The 12,658-nt window shown below is 43.2% G+C and overlaps 2 protein-coding genes across 4 annotated transcripts in view; one reads left to right on the top strand and one right to left on the bottom strand.

Moving 5' to 3' along the window:
* The window catches only part of MYO19 (myosin XIX), a 35,552-nt gene extending 35,295 nt beyond the window's left edge, over window positions 1-257 (bottom strand). Inside the window, exon 1 of the mRNA XM_035026656.1 lies at window positions 60-257. The gene's annotated coding sequence lies outside the window, so the exon portion shown is untranslated. The remainder of the gene's footprint in view (window positions 1-59) is intronic.
* An 80-nt stretch (window positions 258-337) lies between these two features.
* Window positions 338-4,127, top strand: PIGW (phosphatidylinositol glycan anchor biosynthesis class W). 3 transcript variants are annotated; one of them, XM_035026661.1, is made up of 2 exons: window positions 338-372; window positions 2,299-4,127. In XM_035026661.1, exon 2 carries the CDS (start codon window positions 2,311-2,313, stop codon window positions 3,817-3,819), a length of 1,509 nt encoding a protein of 502 aa, XP_034882552.1. In that variant the 5' UTR covers window positions 338-372; window positions 2,299-2,310; the 3' UTR covers window positions 3,820-4,127. The 3 variants fall into 3 exon arrangements, with proteins under 3 accessions (XP_034882552.1, XP_034882550.1, XP_034882549.1); XM_035026659.1 differs by lacking the exon at window positions 338-372 and adding an exon at window positions 379-597; XM_035026658.1 differs by lacking the exon at window positions 338-372 and adding an exon at window positions 678-842.
* Window positions 4,128-12,658: the final 8,531 nt, after the last annotated feature.

Raw genomic sequence — 12,658 nt, 5'->3', positions numbered from 1 at the left:
CCTCCCTGCCCTTTCGGGGTCGCGAAGCGCTTCGGACCTGGGCTGGGGGTGACACTCACCGGTTCCACGGCCTGAGCCGCCGAGCGCGCGGCCCCCGCCAGGCCCGACTGGAAAGGCAGGCGGGCGGGCTGGGAGAGACGGCGGGAAGAGCCCGGGAGGGGAGGGAAGAGGAGAGGGCGGGAGCGAGCCGGGGAGAGAGGAAGCCGGGACCGCCAGAGCGCACGGGCCGCCCGCCGCTCTGGCCCAGTGGCCGGGAGCCAGCCGGCTCCTCCCCCGGGGCGGGGCGCGCACTGGGAGCGGGGCGCACGTGGCCCGCTCTGGACGCCTGGGTCGAAGTTAGGGGCTCCAGCTAGGACAAATTGAGAACCTGGGGTAAGAGGGGGTTGAGACGCCGGCCTCCCGTATTCCGGCAGGAGACGCGCGGGAGGCAGGGCCTCCAGGGCCTCACAGGGCCTGGGGTCCTTCAGTAGAGGACGCCGTGGTCGAACACTGAGCCGGGCCCTCTGACCCCACCACTCTGAGAGACTCGTCGTGGGGTTCGAGGGGTGGCGGTGAAGCGCGTGACGCGTCTGCTCCGGGCTCCACCGACGGACCGAGGCAAGAGGGAAACAACTAGCGCGGGGAGCCTACGCGGCTGGGAAACGGCCTCCGGTCCTGGGCGGGGCGGGGCGCGCGGGCGCGCGGAATCAGCCGGCCCGGAAGCGCAGGCCGCCCGACGTCGGCCGGAAGCGCGGCTCGGGAGGCGGAAGCGGGTTGCTCCCGCATGGCTCTGCGGTTGCGTTGCGAGTCGTGCAGCAGGGACCATGTAGACGGCCGGCTGCGGGGGCGCCGGGACACCGAAGGCACGTGAGGTGTAAGGGCCGGCGCCGCCGTGGCGCGTGTCAGTCAGGAAAAGGACTCCTTTATTTCTAAAAGCCAGTCGATTCAGATCGGTTTGTCATCGAGAGGAATTGTTGCTGGCTCAGGCCGTCAGGCATGCGTGCATTCATTTGTTCTACATGGTTCTGGTTTGGCCAACAAACGTGTTCTTTCTGTGTGCCACTTTAAAGACATTGAAATATGAGAGAGGTGTTTTACATCCCTTTGAAACCACGAACACTAGTGTGTGCCATACGCCCAGGCCTCCCCCGCCCCGCCCCCTTCCCCAGGATTAGCATCCATTCTACCCATCTACACTTAACCTGAAAGCATGGCTGTGACTGAGGTAAGGAGCAGCCTGGGGCTTAGGATGTCACTGGAGGCTAGTATTTTGTCTTGGAGGCAATGGGTTCAGAGAGGCTCTTCACACAAACCAAGGTCTCCAACTCCAAGGTGTACTTAAATACCTTCTCCCTATCCTTCTCTGATTTGACTTGAAGTCATTAGTTAAGTGTGTTCAGTTTGCATTACAAAATTTTAATAACCTATCCTAATGCTTTGTAATAGGAATTCCTATCTGTGATTCCATTTTCAGGGTTTATATGCCAAATTAATTTTCTTTGTGAGTCTGCCTTATACAGAGAATAGCTTTTTAACCAATGATTTCATACTATTAGCATGACATTCTTATCCTTTTTTAAGATTTTATTTACCTGAGAGAGAGAGTGAGCTCGAGAGAACACAAAGGGGGAGGGAGAAGCAGACTCCCCACCGAGCAGAGAGCCTGAGGCAGCACTGGATCCCAGGACACTGGGATCACGACCTGAGCCAAAGGCAGATGGTTACCCGACTGAGCCATCCAGGGGCCCCTCCTTTTTTTTTTTTTTTTAGATTTGAGAGAGTGAGAGCACTAGCGGGAGAGAGAATTTCAAGCAGACACTGTGCTGGGCGCAGAGCCGGTGGGGGGCGCTCAATCTCAGGATCCTGAGATCAGGACCTGAATGAAACCAAGAGTGGGATGCTTAACCCAGTGCGCTACCCAGGTGCCCTGACATTCTTATCCTGATGTGTTAGCTTTCTTCCCACAATCCTTGGGGGAGGAATCACAAATTCTATTTTCTGCCCTGATTTGAAATCATTAGGTCTTAAGTTCTGCTCTGAAATCTAGGAATATGAGTAAAATCGGGGGCTCTGGGTGGGGCAGTCGGTTAAGCGTTAGACTCTTGGTTTCAGCTCAGGTCATGATCTCAGGGTCTTGAAATCAAGCCTCACGTCAGGCTCTGAGCTCAGTGAAGAGTCTGCTAAAGTTTCTCTCTCCCTCTGCTCCACCCCACGCACACATGCTCTAATAAATCTTAAAAAAAAGTAAAATTAAGTCATATATATGCCTATTCCACAAGAACATTGCTTTTCCAATGTATCCCTTTGCTCTTATCACAGGAAGAAGAAAAAATGTCTCAAAAGCAGATGAAGGAAGCTTTTGTCAGTAACCACAATGGAACCAGTGTGCTGGAAGTCACCCAGGGCCTGTGCTTACCTGCATTCTGTATCCTGTGCAGAGGGCTTCTGATCATTCTCTCACAGCACTTGTGTTCTTCACATACCTGGAAAACTAGATTCTTCATTGACTTTGTTTTCCTGATAGTTCCCCTGGTGGCCACTTTGACCATTTTGTCTTCATTTGTCCTCCTTGAGCACCTTGCTGTAATTATCCTTGGGGCAGGGCTATTCTATCAAATATACTGCAGGAGAACTTGCTGTGCCAGAATGCCTGTCCAGAAAATACTTGAAAAATTCATGAAAATCAGTCTGGAATCAGAATACGTTCCAGCCATCTCTTGTTTCCGTGTAATTAACAGTGCATTTACTGCTATTGCCATTTTGGCTGTGGACTTCCCACTTTTTCCCAGAAGATTTGCCAAAACTGAGCTCTATGGGACAGGAGCAATGGATTTTGGAGTAGGAGGTTTTATTTTTGGGACTGCAATGGTTTGTCCAGAAGTCAGGAGAAAATACACGGAAGGGTCCAGATTTTATTATCTTACAAAGTCCTTGTACTCTGTTTGGCCATTAGTTTTCCTAGGAGTAGGACGATTAGTCATTATAAAATCCATAGGCTATCAGGAACATTTAACTGAGTATGGAGTTCACTGGAACTTTTTCTTTACCTTAGTAGTTGTGAAACTGTTAACATCACTGCTTTTGATTATTTTTCCTCTAAATAAATCCTGGATTGTGGCCATCAGCACTATTGTGTTATACCAGCTAGCCCTCGACTTTACCCCACTGAAAAGGTTAATTTTATATGGCACTGATGGTAGTGGCACAAGGATTGGTTTATTAAATGCCAACCGAGAAGGAATAATCTCTACCTTGGGGTATGTGGCAATTCATATGGCTGGTGTGCAAACAGGGTCATATATGCTTAAAAAAAGATCACATGTCAAAGACTGGATAAAAGGAACGTACTGTATTCTGCTGACAGCTATTAGCCTCTTCATATCTCTTTACATAGTTCAGGTAAATGTAGAAGTAGTATCTCGGAGAATGGCCAATTTAGCCTTTTGTATTTGGATAGTTGCTTCTAGCCTGATCCTTCTTAGTAGTTTATTACTGGGTGATATAATTTTGAGTTTTGCAAGATTTCTAATTAAAGGGGCTGTAGTGCCATGTTCTTGGAAACCAATCCAGTTGTCTGCCACAAATAAAAAGCATTCAGAATCTCTAATCTCTGAAGCTGAAAGAAAGGAACCCAGTCTTTGTTTAATTACAGCTATGAACAGAAACCAGTTAATTTTTTTCTTGCTGTCAAATATAACTACTGGTCTGATCAACCTGTTGGTAGATACGTTATACAGCAGTACCTTGTGGGCCTTAATTGTGCTCAATCTCTATATGTTTACCAACTGTTTAGTTATATATGTGTTACACTTGCAAGATAAGACTATAAAATTGTGGTGATCAGCATAGGTACAAAGTACTTGTGTTACAAAAATATTATTTTAATGAGGAAGAATATTAAATGTGAAGAAAGTGGGCTTTTGGCAACCCAGTGCTAACCATATTATAGAATTGAGTTTCAATCCTCTATAATAGTAGTGATGCTTACTGTTTTAATGTATCCTAACACCATATAATTTTAAAGAAACTGCAGTCGTGACACTGAAAGATTAGAGGGTAGGGAGGAGGATTTTTACTTTCCATCTTATATCACAAACCATTCTGTATTTTTTTATTGTATGACTTATAATAAAATTTACATTAAAACATCTCAGCATGATCGTGAAATTGTCAACACTTCTTTATTTTTTTTTTTAAAGATTTTATTTATTTGACAGAGAGAGTGAGCACAAGCAGGAGAGCTGGAGAAGCAGACCCCTCGAGCAGGGAGCCTGATGTGGGGCTTGATCCCAGGACCCTGGGTTCATGACCTGAGCCAAAGGCAGAAGCTCAACCAACTGAGGCACCCAGGCACCCCTGTCAACACTTCTTTACTGCTCAATTTTAACCTATTAAAAACGCCTATGTATAAGAAAGCAGGTGTTGACAACCAAACACATACTATAAAGTCAGAAAACAATTAAATGCTCCAAAGAATGGACTGAATTGTGCGATGTAGTTTACATGCCTAGTAATTATGAGGTGATAGTTTTACTTCAGGACTAATTATTTTTTTTTAGCAACTCTGCTAGGGATGATAAGCAGGTTTCTTGGTATCTTGGAGCTTGTAATCCGTGGGGAAACAGACATTGAACAACCATTACAAACTGTGGTAAGTCATGAAGTATAGGTTACCAAGAGTGTCAAATCAAGAACTGATCTAGTAGAGTCAAAGTTTTCCCCACATACGGTATTTTTTTTTTTTAAGATTTTATTTTTAAGTAATCTCTACTGCAACGTGGGGGCTTGAACTCATAACCCTGAGATCAAGAGTCATGCTCTGCAGACTGAGCCAGCCAGGTGCCCCCAGACTGTTTTTTCTTTTCTTTTTTTAAGGTAGTCTCCACACCCAGCATAGGGCTTGGGGGGTAAGGGGGTGTGGCGCAAGGTGGGGCTCAAACTCACAGACTGTGAGATCAAGACCTGAGGGGAGATCAAGAGTCTGAGGCTCAACCGACTGAGCCACCCAGGTACACACACCCCTAGATGGTATTTTTTTGAGCTAGAGCTGATTGATGGAATGAGGAATTAAAATGTGGTAAGGGAAAGGGTACACAGCATTCTAGGTAGAATGAATCCTTCAGCAAAGGTCCTGAGTTGGGGGGCGGAAATCGCACATCTTGGAACTTAAGATGGGAGCTCAGAAAAAGGGAGAGGGTGGGTAATAAGCTAGAGAGGCAGGCAGGGACCATACCAGGCATCCCTCATTTAATTTACCATGTTAAGGGGAAAGAGAACCAGTGAGAAAGTCAAGCACTAGGCTGATTTAATACAATGATGGCTATATTAACGTTTAATATCCTACTGGGAATTTGAGTCATTTAACAGTTCTAAGCAGACCTTTGAACCAGCTGTTTAGAATCTAAGATTTAAAAAAACGAAATCCTTAGTTTCCAATTATAATGTTTCCTGTATTTTGTTTAAAGTGGGCAAAAAAAGGGGTGCCTGGGTGGCTCAGTTGGTTAAGGGTCCAACTCTTGATTTTGGCTCAGATCTTGATATCAGGGTTGTGAGTTTGGGCTGGCGTTGGGCTCCATGCTGGGCATAGTGCCTACTTAAAGAATAAAAATAAATTAAAAAGTGGACAAAAAAAATCAACTAAAATCTGCCTTTCTGTTGTGTTATATTTTCAAGGAAAAATCTGATTTTGCAGAAATAGTCAAGGGTCAGAATGCTCAAGTTAATTTTATATTTGGTAAGGAATCTGGATTATTTGTGGAGTATAGGTAGAGACTCCTCTAAAATTAAATTTTGGTTGCTGTTTTAATCAGTTGCCTCTAAATTAGTTAAAAATTTTATTCCTGAATTTGTTAAATATAGTCATGTTATTACACTAGTTTACTTAAATTTGTTACATTGATGATGGCTAATTTCGTATTTATGTGGCATTTTTGCCAACTATAATCAATGATATTTGGAGTTAATCTATTATTGAAAGGAATTTTCTCCCTAATCAGTATGTTGAGCAGCTATAAAAACAAAAATCAGATTCTATTTTCAATTAAAAAGATTTTTGAAATTTAACCAGTAAGATTATAGCATATAAATTAAGCATGACTAGGAAAGGTGATTGATTCTCTTGCTATGTCACAGTGCTAATACCCCATGACTTACCTGTTCAAAGCGTTCAGAGCAGGGCTGAGGAAACTAAACATACTGTTCTCTCATTTAAAAAAATGTAATTTAAATTATTTGATGACTGAACGAACATGTTGTCTAACTGGTCTGTTGGTTTTCGGTAACTGCTCCTTCATTTTTTCTAGATCTTAAATATCTCTCGACAAGTTTATGTCTCACAATTACGGATACTGAATCATAACTTAAAAGAACAAAGTGTACTCTCTGTTTTTTCTACCTCCAATTATGAAAGTCATGTAAGAGAAAGCGAATGAAATAGCATTCATAAAAATAGAAAAATTAGTTAAAAAAAATTCTGACTTGGCTCTAGTTTACAGAAAAGATCAAACACAGATTTATTGAGCTCCAGTGTACCAGATATAGGTGTTGGGAAACAGAAAATAAGACAAAGTCCCTGCCTTACATTTTAACTTGCAGACATTATTTTCCCTTAAAAGAATTTTTCCCCTCTGAAAAATTTTAAGTGGGGAAAGTATGTCTCTCTTTTTTTTTTAATTGTTAACAGACACAACAAAACTTCCCACTGTCAGCTCATAAAAAAGAAAACCAAATTCACAGATTCTCAGATTTGGAGAACAATGGTAATTTATTTATTTATTTTTAAATTTTTAAAAGATTTTATTTATTTATCTGAGAGAGAATGAGAGAGAGCACATGGGGGGGAGGGTCAGAGGGAGAAGCAGACCCCCTGCCGAGCAGGGAGCCTGATGCGGGACTCAATCCAGGGACTCCAGGATCATGACCTGAGCTGAAGGCAGTCGCCCAACCAACTGAGCCACCCAGGCGCCCAACAATGGTAATTTAAATAACATTCTGCTATTGATTTTATCACCACATAAAATAACGTGGTTATTATAGTGAAAACAACAAAAGGTATTCTAATTGGCTAATTTCCTTTTCAACTATCAATTTTTTAAAAAAATATTTATTTGACAGAGAGAGAGAGACAGCAAGAGAGGGAACACAAACAGGGAGAGTGGGAGAGGGAGAAGCAGGCTTCCCGTGGAGCAGGGAGCCCGATGCAGGGCTCGATCCCAGGACCTTGACCTGAGCTGAAGGCAGACGCTTAATGACTTAGCCACCCAGGCGCCCTTCAACTATCAATTTTTTTTTAAATTTTATTTATTTATTTGACAGAGAGAGACACAGCGAGAGAGGGAACACAAGCAGGGGGAGCGGGAGAGGGAGAAGCAGGCTCCCCGCAGCGCAGGGAGCCCGATGTGGGACTCGATCCCAGGGCCCTGGGATCATGACCTGAGCTGAAGGCAGTCGCTTAACCAACTGAGCCACCCAGGCGCCCTCAACTATCAATTTTTTAAAAAAGATTTTAAGCAATCTCTACACCCAAAGTGGGGCTCAAACTCACAATCCTAAGATCAAGAGTCACATGCTCCACTGAGCCAGTCAGCCTACCCCTCAACTATCAATTTTTGAGGACAGAGAAGGGAGGGGGATAGAGAAGAGAAGAATATAATCTGGTCTACGACTTTATCCTATCGATAACCTCCAGGAAGTAACTCATTCCCATAACTTTTTTTTTATGTTTATTGTTTATTTTTTTTAAGATTTTATTTACTTGACAAGAGAGAGAGTGAGAGAGGAAACACAAGCAGGGGGAGTGGGAGAGGGAGAAGTAGGCTCTCAGTTGAGCAGGGAGACCGATGCGGGGCTCGATCCCAGGACCCTGGAATCATGTCCTGAGCTGAAGGCAGATGCTTAACGACTGAGCCACCCAGGCGCTCCAATCATTTATTTTTTTAAAGATTTTATTTATTTGACAGAGAGAGACACAGTGAGAGAGGGAGCACAAGCAGGGGAAGTGGGAGAGGGAGAAGCAGGCTCCCCACTGAGCAGGGAGCCCAATGTGGGGCTCGATCCCAGGACCCCGAGATCATGACCTGAGCTGAAGGCAGATGCTTAATGACTTAGCCACCCAGGCGCCCCTCTCATGACTTTAATTTTACACAATTTAAACTAGAGGTATCTACCAACATGTATCAATAGCTTGTGTTTAGAAGATGACGTTTTATTTTTATTGAGCATTGACGTCCAATATGATGTATAAATCATACAAAATCTTATTTTGCTCCCTAGGAGTTTATGTGTAGTCTATGAATATAGGAAATAACATAAGGAATAAATCAGTTCTCTTCATTTCTTTTAAACCTAGGTTGCTTGGAAAATAGTCCTATCTCATTTATGCTTGAGTTTTGTGGCTGGCTCTTGCACACTGGGAATCTAGTAAGAAAAAGAAAGGTATTTTGTTGATAATTTATTACCTCTCCATCACTCTGTTACTAGGTACCAGCAAAATGTCCTCTGCTGTTGATTGCGTTCTCCTGGCCTTTCAAATCCTTCAACCTTGCCTTTCACAAGGCCTACATCGAAATTTAAAAATAGGCAACATCTGGCTTTTTTATGTAGTAATAACTTATTTTGTCAGAGTTAAGCTCTCTAAAGGCAGATACTTAGTCATGAAATATTTGCTGCAGTATTGGTTTTAGCAGAAGCTAGACCAATGGTGAAAATGAGTGCCTGCTCTAAAACCAAGAATATATGTAGTTAAAACTTTTAAAAGTTGTTTTCCAGTGAAATAATTTTCTAAGCATTTCTCCTCGAATATTGATCGTCTTTGGAGCACCCAGGCTATCGCCTTACCCCCTTAAGAACTTACCTAGCAAATTATCCACCTTTTTAACCTTACAGTTTTCACTGAATACCTATGGTATTGTCCAAAGATACTAAGCAGCATGCTCAGTGGATTAAAAGACAAATCCAGGGGTGCCTGTTTGGCTCAGTTGGTAGAACATACAACTCTTGATCCCAGGGTTGTGAACTGGAGCCCCACATAGGGTGTAGAGATTACCTAATAAAAGAGAAATCCAAGTCAGGGAAAGTAACCTCAGACGGAGACTGTTGTGGTACCATTATGTTTTATATCTGGGTTTTAATGCTTTTTCTAACTTAAGATTTAAATCCCCCAGGGTGAAAACTCTCTTCTTTGGTAGTACCCAGTGCATACTCAATAATCAAAGTTATTTAAATTAGCACCTATATATTGAGCTTGTCATTTTCAATGTCCTTTACCAACCACAACCCAAAGAAGTCTAAAAGGTATAAAGTAGGTACATTAATTAATATAGTCTTTATAAGAGTGCCTTTAGGTCTTAAAAGCCACAGTACTTTTTTTCCTCAGAGGAGTATTTTTACATAAAACACAAGATTCTCTCAAAAGTCTAAAGTTTGGGGAGTAGGAGACCTGGATTTCGTCTGGTCTCAGGAATTCAGCTGGATAGGGATCAAACCACTCTGAACATCTACAAACTCAACAGGAGATCAAAGAAAAGAATAGCAACAACTCTCTGAACAGAAAAGTGACCACTTTCTGGAAGGTAGGACGTGAGAAGTGAATTTGAGGTGTTATTTGGGAGGATAGACGGCGGGGGAGGGGCCTGCGTCCGCCGCTTCTGGCAAGTGATAGAACCACGGAGCACAAAATCGGAACTTTTAAAAGTCTGCTCCGCTGAGGGACGTCACTCTGGTGGCTAAGCAGGGGCTGGAACCCTTGTGGGACAGTGTGGTCTCAGGACCCTCAGGGTCACAGAAAGACCAGGAGTGCCTGAGTGCAGCAGAGCTCCCAGGTATTGGAGCAAGGAAGCTGGCTGCAGAGACAGAGCCCAGTGCGGGCTCTCAGCTCGGGGTTGCCATAAACCATGATCCGCGGCACAGTCGGGTCACTGCTCCTCCAGCAGGGACCCAACAAGCGGCAGATCGGGGGAGACTCACCTTCTTCCCCTGGGAGGAGAGGTGCGGGAGTGCACCGCAGGGATCTGCGGGGTTTGGAGACTCCACCCGGGTTCGGGTGCCAGAGATAGAAAAGCGCGGTCACAAGCCGGGTGAGCACAGAGTGCGGCCGGAGACCGGGGAGACGGGAGTAACTGACGGCTTTTCTCTCGGGGCTGACTGAGGAGTGGGGCCCCGAGTTCTCGGCTCCTCCGGGGCGGAGATTGGGAGGCCGCCATTTTCACTCTCCGCCTCCAAAGCTGTACAGAAAGCTTGCAGGGAACAAAAGCTCTGGAGAGTGGGGCGCCTGGGTGGCTCAGTCGTTAAGCACTTGCCTTCAGCTCAGGTCATGATCCCAGGGTCCTGGGATCAAGCCCCGCATCGGGCTCCCTGCTCGGCGGGAAGCCTGCTTCTCCCTCTCCCACTCCCCCTTCTTGTGTTCCTGCTCTCGCTATCTCGCTCTGTCAAATAAATAAAATCTTAAAAAAAAAAAAAAAAAAAAAAGCTCCAGAGAGCAAACCCGAGCAGATTACTTAGTCTGGACCGGGCAAGGGCGGGGCAATTCCGCCTCCGGCAAAGACATTTGGGAACCACAGCAACAGGCCCCCCCCACCCCAGAAGATCAGCGAGAACAGCCAGCCAAGACCAAGTTTACCGATCAATGAGAACGGCAGAACTCCAGCGCTAGGGGAATACTGCACATAGAATCCATGGCTTTTTTACCATGATTCTGTAGTCTTTCAAAGTTAATTTTATTTTTAACTTTTTTTTTTTGAATTTTTCTTTTTCCCTTTTTCAACCAACAGCTTATCAATCCCTTTTTTAAAAAAACATTTTTATTTTTCATTCTTAGAGTCATATTCTATCCCTTCATAGTAGTTACCCGTATTTTTGGCATATATATATAAGTTGTTCTCTCTTTAAAATTTTGAGATAGTTTCTTCTAACAGATTAAAATATACGCTAAATCTCTAGTGTATGGTTTTTTCCTACTCCCCTGCCTGATCACATTCTCTCCTTTTTTTTTAAATCCTCTTCTTTCTTTTTTCAAACTTCTTATCAATTCCTTTTATAAAATGTTTTATAATTTCCATCTTTACAGTCATATTCCATCCCTTCATCATATCAACCCTTATTTTTGTACATATATAAGTTTTTCTTTCTTTAAAATTTTGGGAGGCACTTTCTTCTAATAGACCAAAATACACCCAAAATCTAGTGTGTGGCACTGATCTATATACTAGCCTGATCATATTTGATCATATTCTGTTTTTTTTTTGTTTTGTTCTGTTTTTGTTTGTTTTTATCTTTATCTTTTTCTTTTTTTCTTTTTTCCTTTTTTCTCTTTTTCCTTTTTTCTCTCTTTCCCTTTCTTTTCCCACTGCTTCAGGTCTTTTCTGATTTGTTTAGAGTATATTTTCTGGGGACCTTGTTACCCTGTTAGCATTTTGTTCTCTCATTAATCTGTTCTCCTCTGGACAAAATGACAAGACGGAAAAAATCACCTCAACAAAAAGAACAAGAGGTAGTACCGACTGCCAGGGACCTACTCAATACAGACATTAGTACAATGTCAGATCTAGAGTTCAGAATCATCACTTTAAAGATACTAGCTGGGCTTGAAAAAACTATGGAAGTTATTAGAGAAACCCTTTCTGGAGAAGTAAAAGAACTAAAATCTAACCAAGTCGAAATCAAAAAGGCTATTAATGAGGTGCAATAAAAAATGGGGGTGCTAACTGCTAGGATAAATGAGGCAGAAGAGAGAATCAGTGATATAGAAGACCAAATGATGGAAAATAAAGAACCTGAGAAAAAGAGAGATAAACAACTACTGGATCACGAGGGCATCATTCGAGAGATAAGAGATACTGTAAGACGAAACAACATTAGAATAATTGGGATCCCAGAAGAAGAAGAAAGAGAGAGAGGGGCAGAAGGTATAATGGAGCAAATTATAGCAGAGAACTTCCCTAATTTGGGGAAGGAAAACAGGCATCAAAATCCAGGAAGCACAGAGAACCCCTCTCAAAATCAATAAAAAGAGGTCAACACCCCGACATCTAATAGTAAAACTTACCAGTCTCAGAGATAAAGAGAAAATCCTGAAAGCAGCTTGGGAGAAGAGATATGTAACCTACAATGGTAGAAACATTAGATTGGCAACAGACCTATCCACAGAGACCTGGCAGGCCAGAAAGGACTGGCAGGATATATTCAGAGCCCTAAATGAGAAAAATATGCAGCCAAGAGTACTATATCCAGCTATGCTGTCATTGAAAATAGAAGGAGAGATAAAAAGCTTCCAGGACAAACAAAAACTAAAGGAATTTGCAAACACGAAACCAGCCCTACAGGAAATCTTGAAAGGGGTCCTCTAAGCAAAGAGAGAGCCTAAAAGCAACATAGACCAGAAAGGAACACAGACAATATACAGTAACAGTCACCTTACAGGCAATACAATGGCACTAAAGTCATATCTTTCAATAGTTACCCTGAATGTAAATGGGCTAAATGCCCCAATCAAAAGACACAGGCTATCAGATTGGATTAAAAAACAAGACCCATCGATATGCTGTCTGCAAGAGACTCATTTTAGACCCAAAGACACCCCCAGATTGAAAGTGAGGGGGTGGAAAACCATTTACCATGCTAATGGATGCCAAAAGAAAGCTGGTGTGGCAATCCTTATATCAGACAAATGAGATTTTAAACTAAA

Source organism: Mirounga leonina, unplaced genomic scaffold (genome assembly GCF_011800145.1).
Source record: "Mirounga leonina isolate KUSES-001 unplaced genomic scaffold, KU_Mleo_1.0 Mir_200, whole genome shotgun sequence".
Lineage (NCBI taxonomy): Eukaryota > Metazoa > Chordata > Mammalia > Carnivora > Phocidae > Mirounga > Mirounga leonina.
The sequence above is the reverse complement of the archived record's forward strand: the minus strand, read 5'-3'. Positions and strand labels throughout refer to the sequence as shown.

Coding starts and splice junctions, on each gene's coding strand:
- PIGW (XM_035026661.1), top strand. CDS start 2,311: ATGTCTCAAAAGCAGATGAAGGAAGCTTTTGTCAGTAACCACAATGGA.